At 44.1% G+C, this 13,626-nt stretch overlaps 1 protein-coding gene across 2 annotated transcripts in view; it reads left to right on the top strand.

Annotated features, from left to right (window-relative positions):
• Positions 1-13,626, top strand: part of ABCB1 (ATP binding cassette subfamily B member 1) — a 102,731-nt gene that overhangs the window by 61,686 nt on the left and 27,419 nt on the right. For both annotated transcript variants that reach the window (XM_018047299.1, XM_018047300.1), the window contains 4 exons: positions 391-498; positions 3,635-3,712; positions 6,393-6,476; positions 12,647-12,850. In XM_018047299.1, the coding sequence (XP_017902788.1) occupies positions 391-498; positions 3,635-3,712; positions 6,393-6,476; positions 12,647-12,850 (474 nt within the window). The remainder of the gene's footprint in view (positions 1-390; positions 499-3,634; positions 3,713-6,392; positions 6,477-12,646; positions 12,851-13,626) is intronic.

The following is a 13,626-nucleotide window of genomic DNA, read 5'->3' as shown; positions in this document are numbered from 1 at the left end:
CAGATGTGTCTCCAGACACCTGGGGACAGTTGGAAATGTCCCCGTGTGAAACAACAGACTGCCATACAGTGTAGTCTCCATCACAGGAATAGGAGAGTGTCTGTCCCCAGTTCTGCAGTAGTGGGTTTGGTGCTGACTTGAAGCACCCATTACTTCAAGAAGGAGTATGAGCGGAGAAAGAGTTGGATAGATTAGTGAATGAATGACAGGCCCTGGCCCCCAGGGAAGGCACGATACCGCCCCATTTAAGTCTGGCCTTAGGGAAGCCTGCCTGAGCTCCACATGCTAAGGCCCTCTTGACCCCAAATACTATAACTCGATGTAACATGGGTCAGACTTTGAATGATTTCTTCAGTGGTACTGAAACCCTTAAATATTTTCTTTTGCCAGATCTTCACCAGAGGTGACGATGACGAGACCAAACGACAGAACAGTAACTTGTTTTCACTGTTGTTTCTAATCCTTGGAATTATTTCTTTTATTACATTTTTCCTTCAGGTAAGGGTCTACATTTTCACTGTTTTTTTCCATTTGGAGAAATGTATCATTACCCAACTGGGGGAATTTATTAAACATCTGTGTGATTTGCTGTTTAGCAGAGTCACTCTTCTAGTCACTGGGCTCTTAGCAGTCAGTTTCCTTGGCTTAAACCAAAGATGTTTGCTTCCTCTGGCTTCCTCTTACACCCCAAGGGAAGGAACCCTTGCTTCCTTCCTTCTCCCCACCTTCTCCCCTGACTTGAAATGTTCATGAAGTCAGAGGGAACGGAGAGTGTTTGATCTAACACAATGATTGGAAGTAAAAGCAGGGGTCTTAGAAATGGAATCTAGGGGAGCTGTGGACACATGTTTGGGTATATAAGTACTGCCATCCAGTTCTGATACTCAAGTATCTTCCAGTGTTCTAAAAGCAAGAACAAACCTTAGAGCCCCACAAGCCAGTCATGCTGATTTCAAAAATATTTGAAGAGTTTGTCATTCTTTTCCTGAAGAAGAAGGAACCTTTCTGATGATGGAAGAATGTCAGTCTTCAAACAAAAAGTGTAGTAAGCATATGTAAAGTATCAGATTTTACAGATTGCAGATCATTTGGCTGAAATGAAATTGCCAGGAGTTTAAGCACTCTAGAAGCTCCACATGGTAAGGCAGTATGGGCTTTGGTGTTAGGTGTAGAGTCAGGTATGAGTTGCACCAGTTCCTAATTTTGTGTCCTTGAACAAGTACATAACTGAACTGTGTAAGCCTCAGTTCCCTCATCTATTAAAATGGTGATAATGGTAGCTGACTCTTGATGATGAAAAGAGGTGAGGTCCTAGTTGTGTGTGAGATGATTATAAACATAATCACTTATTAAATGAATGAGTGGTTGCTGCTGCTGCTAAGTTGCTTCAGTCGTGCCTGACTCTGTGTGACCCCATAGATGGCAGCCCACCAGGCGCCTTTGTCCCTGGGATTCTCCAGGCAAGAATACTGGAGTGGGTTGCCATTTCCTTCTCCAGAGTGAGTGATTAGTCACATGCATTTTTTAAAGATAGAACTCTCAATAGATCTCTTTATTTTGCATGGTGTGAGCATGTTTATATATTTTGAATAGACAGGACACTTTTCTGGACATGATAGGAGATCCCAAACCATGGACTCTTTTGTTACTGAGTCCTTCAAGTCTCTTTGGGGAATCTGATCATATTAGAATAAATGTGACACTCTAACTTGTATGCAAGATTGTCATACCAAGTATTAATGCCAGAGAAGTTGGGAAAATGTAGAGGTTGCTGAGGGTGCAGTTGGTTAAGGAGTTTGGAGCGGGATAGGCTTTGAGCTGGAAATCTGAACTGGTGACGCAAAGGCAGTTAAGGTGGTACCTTTGTCACACAGTGATACCCAGGGAGAGTGGAGCCTGGCTTGCCTGGCAAACCGAGGTAAGAACTAAGCCTGTGAATTCTAGGATCTTGGAAGTGCAGAGGTGGCACTGTGCCAACAATGGGATTAGAACATGGTGTTAGATGGTGTTAGCCCCTCATTTAGAAAAGCAAGGAAGGAGCTCACTGGGGGATTACAGCCCAGGCTCTGGGTGCTCATTCTGGTTAAGATTCTCTTAGATGCACATCAGATTCCAGCTCTCGCACCTTAGAACTGTAGCCTCTGGCCACTTCCCAGCCTCCCTCGACCTCCATTTCTTCTGTAAAGTGGTAATTATAGGTTTGTCCTGAGGACTTGTAGAGAGAATGTTCCTGACATACTTATCACTGGCTAGTTCTCAATCAAATGACAGGAGTAGTATTCTCATAGTGGGCAGGATAGTTCAGGTTTTATTCATTTTAAAGCAGAAACCCTCATCTGGTCACTTCCTAGTAAGGTTAATCATTTTGGTAATGGAGGGCTTCAACTCAGTTAATCCAGGGTCTCTTTCTCTCCCCCTTGTCCCTGGCTTGGTGTGTCTTAGCAGAGGGTACACAGCATTGTAGCACTGGGTGGGGGGCGCTGGTCTGTGCACCTCCCCTGCCCCCTGCTTCACACTGGTGACCAGAGGGGCTGGTGGCCTGCAGTTACACGGTCCAGCCTGGCTGTCCCCCTTGGTCAGGACCATGAGGAAGAGTTCACTTTCTCTCCACTTGGGCTCTTTGCCTGTGTTTCTTCTCTCTCTCTTGATGATGTCCAGCCTGCCCCCTGGGAGTGTGGAGGAGCTACAGTTGCCTTCCGTCATGTCTCGGATGCGGCAGGAGACTCTGGGCTCTTACTAGGGCTTCCCTTCCTTCAGTGCACCATCCAGCCAGTTCCACTCTGCTCTCCCTGGGCCACTGTGCGGCAGGCTCCATCTGTGAACCTCCCCTTCCCGGAGCTCCAGAGAGAAAGTGGCGCAGTGCCTCAGTCTGGCCCTATATATCCCCAAGCTCCGGGACGAGGGTCTTTCCTCCTTCCTCCCCAGATGTGGCCCAGCATGGCCACACAATCACATCTTATGCTCTTCTCTCCTCCCAGGCATAGGTCATATCCTTGGGGAAGGGGGAGATCAGTGCAGAAAACTCTCTCCAGTAAGCTTCCTTTCCAGCCTATTTCTCTCCTAGACTTTGGCTTTTCTTTTAACTTGGAAACAAAGCATTTGACATCTTTATTCTCTGCATCTTTTATGGCTGGAGGGGCTGCAGATTCCTGTTTTTCCAGGTTGCACCTCAGGTCTGGTGTAATTGTGACCAGTGCCCGCCATCCCTCCACCCTCATTCACTCTCAGAAATTTCCTGCTTGGGATGATTCATAATATAAACCCCTGGGTTAGAGTCGAATTCCCTTGCCTTGGGAACAACTTCCCAGTTTCCTCAGTGGCAGGCCCTGGTTGCTGAGAGAGAGAAGCGGGAGTGGGATGGGAGACAGAGGAACCACTTCCTTGTAGATCCGCAATGGGCTCGCCGGCTGGTTGGGGAGCAGCAGTGTCAATTTCAAAATCAGATCCTCCCTCCTCTGCTGGTGGCGCGCCACGCTCGTGGTCGCTGTTTGAGAAGCAGAGCTGCCAAGCCTTGAAACCGGGCTTTCCAACTTTGTGTCCTGCCCCGGCGCTGACCCCACGTCCCTTTCCCATGGTGTCGGCGGCGGCCGGGCCTCTGACCAGCCTTCTCCCTGTGGCGTGTCCCTCTCCACAGGGCTTCACGTTCGGCAAAGCAGGCGAGATCCTCACCAGGCGGCTGCGGTACCTGGTTTTCAGGTCGATGCTGAGACAGGTAGGCCTGCCGGGGATGGCGCCCGGGGGTGTGCACTGTGCCCTGTGGGGAGGCGGCGGGATTGCTGTCGGTGCCGCAGAGTGAGCTTGGGGTGCTCCGCCGGGGATGGGCTCGGGACCAGGGCGTCTCCCGGGCAGGCTCCCCTCCGCCCTCCGCCTCAGCAGCTGTAGGCAGAGGAGATGGAAGCGATCTTCCGTGCCCCCACATCCCTCTCCTCTCTTTGTTTCCTTCTCTCCCTGGGAGACCCGTGATGCTCATGTTTATTCCTGCCAAGAAGTGCCCTCTGAACCCTTTCTTTCCACAGGTCAAAAGTCAGCCCGTGGCCCACTTGGTGCTGCTTGGTTTCTGTGCTGGGGCTTGACTGATAGGCTCGTTCAAGCTGCACTGTTCCTAGCCGATAGTGACTTAGGTCCCCCCCACTGGGCACCCTCCAGGCCCTGACAGCACATGGATGTGAATGTTTGCTTAGGGGAAGGGGGAGGGGGGTCCTAGACATGTCACTCAAAGCAGATCAGTGCAAAGGGGAAGGTGTCTTTAACAATCACACACATTTTGCCTGTGACTTTGTAACTTTCCATTTAAAAATCACTAATACAGTGATACTTAACAAGAATGCCTCAGATATACCTGTGGGCACCGGGCTGGGTTTGAACCCTGGCTCATAAGCATGGTGACCCCTGGCCGCTTAAAAACAAGACTGATTATGGGGATTGCTGGCTCAGGACTGACAGAGCCAGGACCAAGTCCAGGGAGTGAGAGAGCACTGTTTGGTGTAGGGCCTCTTGTCAGGATTTTCAGTCAGAAAGATCCGAATTAGACTCAGGGCTTGGGCCCAGGGCTAAATGCCCCATTCCCCAGCCAGGCCGTAGGCCAACTCCTAGGCCCCTTATACTTTGGATTTGAGCTGAGGATTTGTGTCATACCCTCTTCACCAATTATTCAGTCTAGCCATCATGCATTAAGTGCCTTCTGCTTACAAGGCATGATATACTAGGTATTGTAAGGTCTTCAAGTCAGAGTGGTGCCTGTATACACGGCAGTTATGTTCCAATGGGGGAGACACTTAAACACTTAAAAATTTTTAAAAAGCAAATGGATATGTACTATAATAATTTATAGTGCATTATATTTAGTTTTTTCTTGAATATTTGATAAACGCTGCTTTAACTGCAAATCACAGTTGAGATAACTTCTTATGACCTTAGTTATTTTTGTAACAGATACAAACTGAGACTTCAAACTCACAGTATTTTTAGTATTTTTGCATTTAAAAGTGTAAGTGTTATTATAAATAAAGTCCTGTTGTATGTTGAATGTTAAAGTTTAATCTAGATTTCATTGGTTGATCTTTTTTTTTAACCCAATTCATTTATTCGGCCATAAACCATAGTCAGCTGTTTATTTGACTTCTCTATTTGACTGTCTATTAAGAATTTCATACCAAATGCCTCCGAAACTGAGCTTTGGACACCCCTCCCACCCTTCGCCAAAGGGCTTACTCCTTACCTAGACCTCCCCGATATCAGTAAATGGCCCCTCCATTCTGCCAGTTGCTCAGGTTAAAGTCCTAGGAGTTGTCTTGTCTCCTCTTCTCTGTCCGATATTACAACAGCCTCCTAACCCGTCTCACTGCCTCAATCCTTATCCTAGTCCAGTAGGTTCATTGCCCAAGAACCAGAATCGTTCTTCCAAGATAAAAGTTAAATTACATCCCTCTGCTTAAAAGCTGCCCATATCTCTCAGGGTAAAATCTGGAATCTTTTTTTTTGTGTGTGTGTGGGGGGGTCAACATGATACAGCTTGTGGGATCTTAGTTCCCTGACCAGAGATTGAACCCAGGCCGCTAGCAGTGAAAATATGGAGTCCTAGCCACTGGACCACCAGGGAATTCCCCAAATCTAGAATCTCTGCATTTGCTAATAAAGTCATAAACCCTGTGTCCCCACTACCTCCCCAGACCTCATCTCCAAGAGCTTCACCTCATTCCCCATACACAGTCTACTCCCTACACATTGGCTGACGTAAGTGGATATGGGGGTAGGGAAGAGGGAGAGCCCAGTGAGAATGGATGTCTGTCCCGAGGAAGAGGCAGCTTCTGTACATTTACATAGAGGTGCTTTTAAGGCTGGTGACCACCTTTACGCTTTCTTGCTTGTATGTGAGCGGATCAGAAATGCCTCTGCCTCGGGGCTTTTGCACGTGCTGTTCTTTCCTTGTCCAGATACTCTCATCTCTCTGTACTCAGGTCTCTGCTCAAAGGTCACCTGAGCAAGGCCTTCTCTCTCACCTCCCCAATCTATAAAATGGTGCCTCCACCAACTTTTTTTCCCTTCTTACCCCATTCTGTTTTTCTTCTAGCATTTATTACCCCTTGGCATGGTGTATATTAATTTGTGGCTTTTGTCCCTGGAATCTGGGCTTCATGAAAGCAGCAACTCTGTCATTTTTGTTCAGTGTTGAATAGGTTCAACATGTAGCAATTATGTTTGGAACAGAGTAGGCACTCAAAAATTTTTTGAGAGATGATCTCTTTATGACTTTATTAAGTCCCTTTCTTATCTACTCAGTGTCAAATCCTAAGTGCTTAGTGTAGGATAATAAGGGCACCCTGTCAGTGCTCTTGAGCTGAAGGTCTCATGCGTCAGGCTTTAAGATAATGAAATGAGTTTCTCTGCCACAGGATGTGAGCTGGTTCGATGACCCTAAAAACACCACGGGAGCATTGACGACCAGGCTTGCCAATGACGCCGCTCAAGTTAAAGGGGTATGACAGCCTCCTTTCTGCTGTGATTGTCCTAATGGGCCATTTAGAATTTGAGCATGAAACTAATTCTCTCCCTACAGTTAATTCTCATCATCATTTAGAAAATGTCAAACCTTTAACCTATGCGATATATCATGTGCCTTACAGAAAAAATATTATCTATTTAAATATCACATGCTGTATCACTATAACAGTGATAACTTTTGAGCTTTGTTTTGTTATTTTCCATCTTATTCGTGCTATTATCTAAATACATGTAGACGGATAATTATTTTAAAAGGAAGTGTTTATCAGTGTATCATGCAAGGCTTTTTTTTTTTTTTTAATCTTTTCAATGTGTTTTAATGGTTTGCTAGTCCCCCCAAAATTGTAATTGCTGTTGAAAAAAAGTGTGTGTAGTTGCTGCAAGAAAGTTTAGGGTCACTGAATTCAGAGGGGAGGGAAGAAAATTTAGACAAAGGTTGAAAGAAATGAAAACAGTATGAAAAAATTAAAGCAAGGATAAAAGGAACAATTTTATCAGACTATAAAACTTAAATTCTGCTGCTACATGAATTTCTTTAATTAATACAACTGGAAACTGTTAAACCAGCAGGTTTTGATTGGTGGGTAAAGTGACTGTCTTTTCTTTAACTGTACCATGTGTGCAGCTGAGTTGCTTCAGTCGTGTCTGAGTCTTTGCGACTCTATGGACTGTGGCCAGCCAGGCTCCTCTGTCCATGAGGATTCTCCAGGCAAGAACACTGGAGCGGGTTTCCGTGCCCTCCTCCGGGGATCTTCCTGACCCAGGGCCTGAACCCACGTCTGTTATGTCTCCTGCATTGGCAGGCAGGTTCTGCACCACTAGTGCCACCTGGTCTCTTTATGACAAAAATCCACAGGATGATGTGGGATTTGGGCGGGGGGAGCATGTGATCTCTCCTCCCTTGAACCAGATCAATCTTTAGCTTTTAGAGTACTATGATTACATTTCTTCTAACTAATACATGGGGCTTCTATAAGGATAAATTCAGTTATGAATGTGGAAGCACATACAGAGTTATAAAATCACAATAAAATCTTAGGCATTGTTATTTTAATACAGATCTCTTTTCTTAAAGCAAACACATCAACAGAAATTGAGGTTTAGGTCAAACTGTACAGAATGTAATATAACAGAATGTAAACATCACTTGCAGTAACTTTGAACTTCCTCAACAGACAATAATGTTGCCCTTATGAAGTCCTCACAGGATGTCAGATTGTCGTAAGTGCTATGGGAAAAATGGCTGCAGGATATGCTGTTAGGGCATGGTGGGGAAGGAGGGCCTCAGGCTCAGTGGTATGGTGACATACTCAAGAGGCATGAAGGAAGGAAAGATGCCAGCCCTGTAGATGTCTAGAGAGGCATGTTCTCTAACAGAAGGATCAGCAAGTGCAAAGCTCCTGAGGCTCCTGGAGCCTGTATTTCCACAACTGGTCCTAAAACAGCAAGAAAGATAGTATCAGGAAGATAGTATAGCTGGGAATAAAAAGAGTGAAAGGAAATGTCGTAAGTTGAGATCAACAGCATATCTGAAGTTATATGAGAAACCATTGTCGAGTTTTGAACATAGTAGGTACATGATCTGAAAATTCTGAAGACTGCTGTGTGAATAGGGTAAAGGGGCCAGGGAGAAGCAGGGGGATTATTGCAGTAATCCAGGGGGAGGGAAGATAGTGTTTTAGACTAGGATAGTCATAGTGAAAGTGATGACAAAATCAAATTGGATATAGTTGGAAGAAATAGCCAACAGAATTTGTTGAGTGGCTGAATGTGGTTATGAGATATAAGAAAAAGGAGATTTAAGGATGACTCCAAAATTTTGGATCTGTACAACTGAAGAAATGGAATTATTTTTTAATGAAACCAGAAAACCTGTGAAAAGAGTTGTGTTTGGGACATGGTACATGTGAGATGCCCACAGTACATGGGAGATGTCCTGATGGCAAATAGGTTTGCAAGTCTGGAGGTTAGCAGAGACGTCTGGAAATAAACATTAGGAGATTTTTCAGCCCCTGGGTGGCTTTTAAAGCCACGAGTCAGGAGGAGATAGCCAAGGGAGCATGGGTGGTAGAGAAAACAGCATAGTCTGAGCTCAGCTACGAGGATGACCCAGCAAAGAAGAGCAAGAATTCTTGGATGTTGAGGGAGATGGGCAGTATCCTAGAACAACATGAGAAAGCATTTTAAGGAGAGAGCAGTCTAGGGTCTCAAATCCTGCTGATAAGCATGCAAAACAAGCATACATTGTACAGTGTTGTAGCCACTTGGAAGTGCTTGTGGTTCAAACAAGACCTGTTTCCATGGTGTGATGGGGATGAAAGCCTGGTGGGAATGAATTTAAGACAAAGAGGGAAAGAGGAATAGGACACAGTTGGACAAATCATTATAAGACTTCCTGGTAAGTGGGGCAGGGAAGTGGGGTGGTAGGTGGAAGAAGATGTAAAGTATTACTCTATTTTATTTTTAATTTAAGCTAGCATAAGATGATAGCTGATTCACATTGTACAGTAGAAATGAATACAACATTGTAAAGCAGTTATCCTCCAGTTGAAAAAAAGAGACTAAAATTTCATAAATGTAAATACCCATAACTTTCAAAATAAAACATAGAATGGCAATAAATAAATAAATAAATTAGCATGAGGATCTGTCCACAAGCTTGGGGTTCATCTGTTGTGCTGGCTCCTTGGAAGGGTGATTCCTGGGGATAATGATCTCTGAGAACAAATTGTGTCCTGAAGTTTCCTAAAGCCAGTATTCCCTAGCTAAACTTTGATTCCATAACTTCAGTGTCTCTTTCACAGAGACGTTGCCATGTGTGTTCAGGTACTTCCCACCGACACACACGCCCCACATCCCGTCTGGTGTGGAGGACTCATCCTGGAGGAAGCCCACTAATTCGGTCCCTTGCAGCCTAACGTTGAGTAGATGCTGCCTGGATACTGCAGATAGGGGAGCTTCACCAGAACCAGAAAGCTCAGAATAGCTGTTGTCACAAATTGGCTGAGAGAGGACAGTTGAATCCCCTCCATGCCACCAACTGACCTGCCTATGATGGTGGATATGTGTGCTGTATTTGTATAAATGTATACACATACATACACACACGGGGCTCCCCAGGTGGCCCACGTGGCCAAGAATCTGCCTTCTATGGAGGAGATGCAGGAGATACGGGTTCGATCCCTGGATCGGGAAGATCCACTGGAGGAGGAAATGGCAGCCCACCCCAATTTTCTTGCCTGGAAAATTCCGTGGACAGAGGAGCCTGTTGGGCTATAGTCCATGGGGTTGCAGAGAGTTGGACACGACTGAGCATGCTCGAATAGAGAATACATACACATATATATATACATGTGTGTATCTATTTTCCAGTAGGAAGTAGTATAATTTATATACATATATACATATGTTAGGCAAGCAGTGCTGTCAAAACTCATTGCCACATAAAACAGGGCAAACTCAAGTCTGTGTGTATATAGTTAGTAATGATGTTCATCTAATTTTTTCATATTTAACTTCACCATCAATGATTTTCTCTGATGTCTTGATATTTTTGAGTAAGTAGCTTGCTTAATCCTGCTAATCATAAATCAGAAGAAAACTTTTATTTTCTTTCAAAAATCTCAATATTTTGCCTATAAAATGGTGGGCTGTTTAATTTTCATAGAAGTGTTAGAATTTTGAGAAAAAAAGCAAATAAGGGCCATATAGAAGTCAAAGACTTCACCTTCACTTTTCACTTTCGTGCATTGGAGAAGGAAATGGCAACCCACTCCAGTGCTCTTGCCTGGAGAATCCCAGGGACGGGGGAGCCTGGTGGGCTGCCGTCTATGGGGTCGCACAGAGTCAGACACGACTGAAGCAACTTAGCAACAACAGCAGCAGAAGTCAAAAGAAACTATATATTTTAGAAAAAAAATTTCTAGAGAAGGGAGATGAGAGAAAGATGAAATATTCTTAATTTCAAAAGGAGGTTTGGGAAATAGGCTTTTTTTTTTTTTTTCCTAGTAAACACACATATTTAAAAATGGGTCTCAAGCGATCTGATGGTGCTCTGAGGAGGAAATAAATAATAAGAGAGGGAGAGACTGGAAAAGGTGGGTAGAAAAATGTGCTAGCATAGTGGGGTGGAGAGATTTCGAGGATAGACTTCATGAGTTTCAGATATTAGAGCATTTTTGCCCTAACCTTGTTTCACTCTTGGGCTCTGGCGTTAGAATGTTACCTGCCCTCCTCCTCACTGCTGAAATGAAAAATTTCTGGCTTCTAGTAATCTATGCTCTCCCTTGGATTGTTCTAGAGACTCTTTTTCTGTATGAAGAATAGATATTGGGATGGTGAATGTGTCATTAGAATAAAGAACAGTAACCAGTGCAATGTCACCAGAATCATTTAATCATACTATGCCAAGGGGCTTACTTCCCCGCCAGCTTAAGGTTCTAGGCTTTTTGGATCATCTTTCATGAAGCATCTTTGATCCATTTTACTTATTTCTGTGGCCTTGGCTGCCATCCTCAGTGAAACATTTATGTGTATGGAAGCTTAGGTACTGGAGTAATTTGTCTGCTGTGAACTTGGGGGATATTCTGAGTGCTTCTTGCAGTCAGGTGCTGTGGGAAATGAGTTCTGAGTAAGGGCTTGGGGATACTGAGAAAGGAACAGTCTCCATCTTGCCTGTGCCACAGACTCTTTTCAGATTATAACCCTTGACTTTGAAATTGAAAATGTGCAAATACAGAGCTGATTTGAAAGCCCACTCCACTCTGACTTATGCCAGATATGGCTAACCCTCTCTTTATATAAGCTCAGTGATGGCATCAGATAAAAATAAATGCTCTGTTACATATGCCGTTTCTTGCAGCCCTGGTGCAGTTCCTTGGTATGGAGTTTAATTATAGAGCTATTGGTAGTTTTTTTAATACTGTTTCCCGCTAGTTACTGGTTTGGTGTTTATACCAACATACGTTTCAATGATTTCAGAAGGTTGACATTGAGGCAGGGGGCTTGGAAAGAATTCTGTCTTAAAACTCAGAGCCGCCAGAAACTTTGGTTATTAATCAGTGTACCTAGTCATTTTGGGATTGGGGAAAATTTGACCAGGGCCCCAGAGGTGGAGAGACCATTCTAGACTGTTCTCCATCATTAATCTTTCCCTGAGAATGGCCCCACTCAGGCAGAGGAAATTTGGAGTGTTGATAAGACATGGGCCAGAGCAGGAATTTGGAAAGGCTTGAGGTTGTGGGGTGTTTCCAGGGTAAGGGAGAGAAGTGTAGAGTAGTGAAGTGAATTCACATTGTATTTTGACTTCTGACTTTTCAGTTGGAAATAACTGAAAGCTTCTGACAGTTATGCTTCAGGCTCCTTCTGGCATGTAAACTGAAGGTTCGGATGTCTGCTTAGTATTGTAAATTTAAATTCCGTAACATTCAGATCTGTGTATTTTTTTTGAACACAGTCTCTCTAGCTCTAGCTCAGTCGTGTCCAACTCTTTTGAGACCCTATGGACTGTAGCTCACCAGGCTCCTCTGTCCATGGGATTCTCCAGGCAAGGATATTGGGGCGGGTTGCCACTTCCTACTCCAGGGTATCTTCCTGACCCAGGGGTGAAACCTGCGTCTCCTGCATTGGCAGGTGGATTCTTGACCACTGTACCACCTGGGAAGCCCTCTAAACACAAGAAGCATCTCAAATAAGCCACAAAATATTTGGATACCCTCAATGTTCAATATTGGGCTTAAATTATGGGTAGTTATGCATCTAACATTGGATTTTCCAACAGTCGCAGTTGAACGTAATTGTCAGGCTATTTTATCTTGCTAATTTGCAGAGTTTGTATTAGGGATCATGGTGTCATTGTTTAATGAAAAGTTTCGTGGTATTAAAAAATCAAATGAGATAGAAATATGTAATTGAACTCGAATTATTGACCTACTTTCAGTATTTATTCTGAGGTCATGGAAATCCTCATCTGGGAAACCAAATACATTTACATGTAAACTTTTATTACTAACTTATTAGCTCATAACTGAGGAGATGAGATTTTCACAAAGCTGAATTTTCACAGTCCCTAAGAAAATACATAAGCATGGACTTCAGAGATGATCGGAAGGTGTCTCTCTAACAGTGTTTTCTGTTCGTTTTGCAGGCTATAGGTTCCAGGCTTGCTGTAATTACCCAGAATATTGCAAATCTTGGCACAGGCATTATTATATCCCTCATCTATGGCTGGCAGTTAACACTTCTCCTGTTAGCAATTGTACCCATCATTGCAGTAGCAGGAGTTATTGAAATGAAAATGCTGTCTGGACAAGCCCTGAAAGATAAGAAAGAACTGGAAGGTGCTGGGAAGGTGAGTCAAATGAGATAAAATTTCTGACCTGGGTCGAGTAAAATATTCTAAGCAGTGTTGTTCTGTTAGTCATGGCTACTTTCTATGCTCTGAGGATGGCTTTGGTTTTTGTTTCTTTGGCTGTGCTGAGTCTTCGTTGTGGCCTGTGAACTTAGTTGCAGCATGTGGGATTTTAGTCCCTGGACCAGGGATTGAACCTTGACCCCCAGCATTAGGAGCACAGGGGTCTTAACCACTAGACCACCAGGGAAGTCTCTGAGAATGTTTTTATAACCATTCCTCAAAGCTGTCTTATTTGACACTTACTCAGCAGATTGCAAACTGAAGAAAAGTAGCAAAACCAATTCTTAGACTCACAGACTGATGACTCATTTTGTTGGATTTTCTAGTTACAATTGTTTTCATATCACTTTTTCTTCTCCTTTCACCTTTCTCCAGAAATCCATTGCTTTATTGAGGAAAGGAGGCCTATTTAACTAGATGTGGGGAGGGGAGATTTTAAAAACTTGAAAAGTCTCAAAGGTATTCACTCTAACTGGCTAAGATATTATCACTCTTTCCCCATCATTACACCTCCTCCCTTCATGCTACCTGTGTTTGCCGTCTGTTGTTGTTAGTCGCTCAGTCATGTCCGACTGTTTGCAACCCCATGGACTATAGCCTGCGAAGCTCCTCTGTCCATGGGATTTCCCAGGCAAAAATAACTGGAGTGGGTTGTCACTTCCTTCTCCAGGAGGTCTTCCCAACCCAGGGATCAAACCTGCGTCTCCTGTTTC

Source organism: Capra hircus, chromosome 4 (genome assembly GCF_001704415.2).
Source record: "Capra hircus breed San Clemente chromosome 4, ASM170441v1, whole genome shotgun sequence".
Classification (NCBI taxonomy): Eukaryota; Metazoa; Chordata; class Mammalia; order Artiodactyla; family Bovidae; genus Capra; species Capra hircus.
This window is presented reverse-complemented; position numbering and strand designations above follow the sequence as displayed.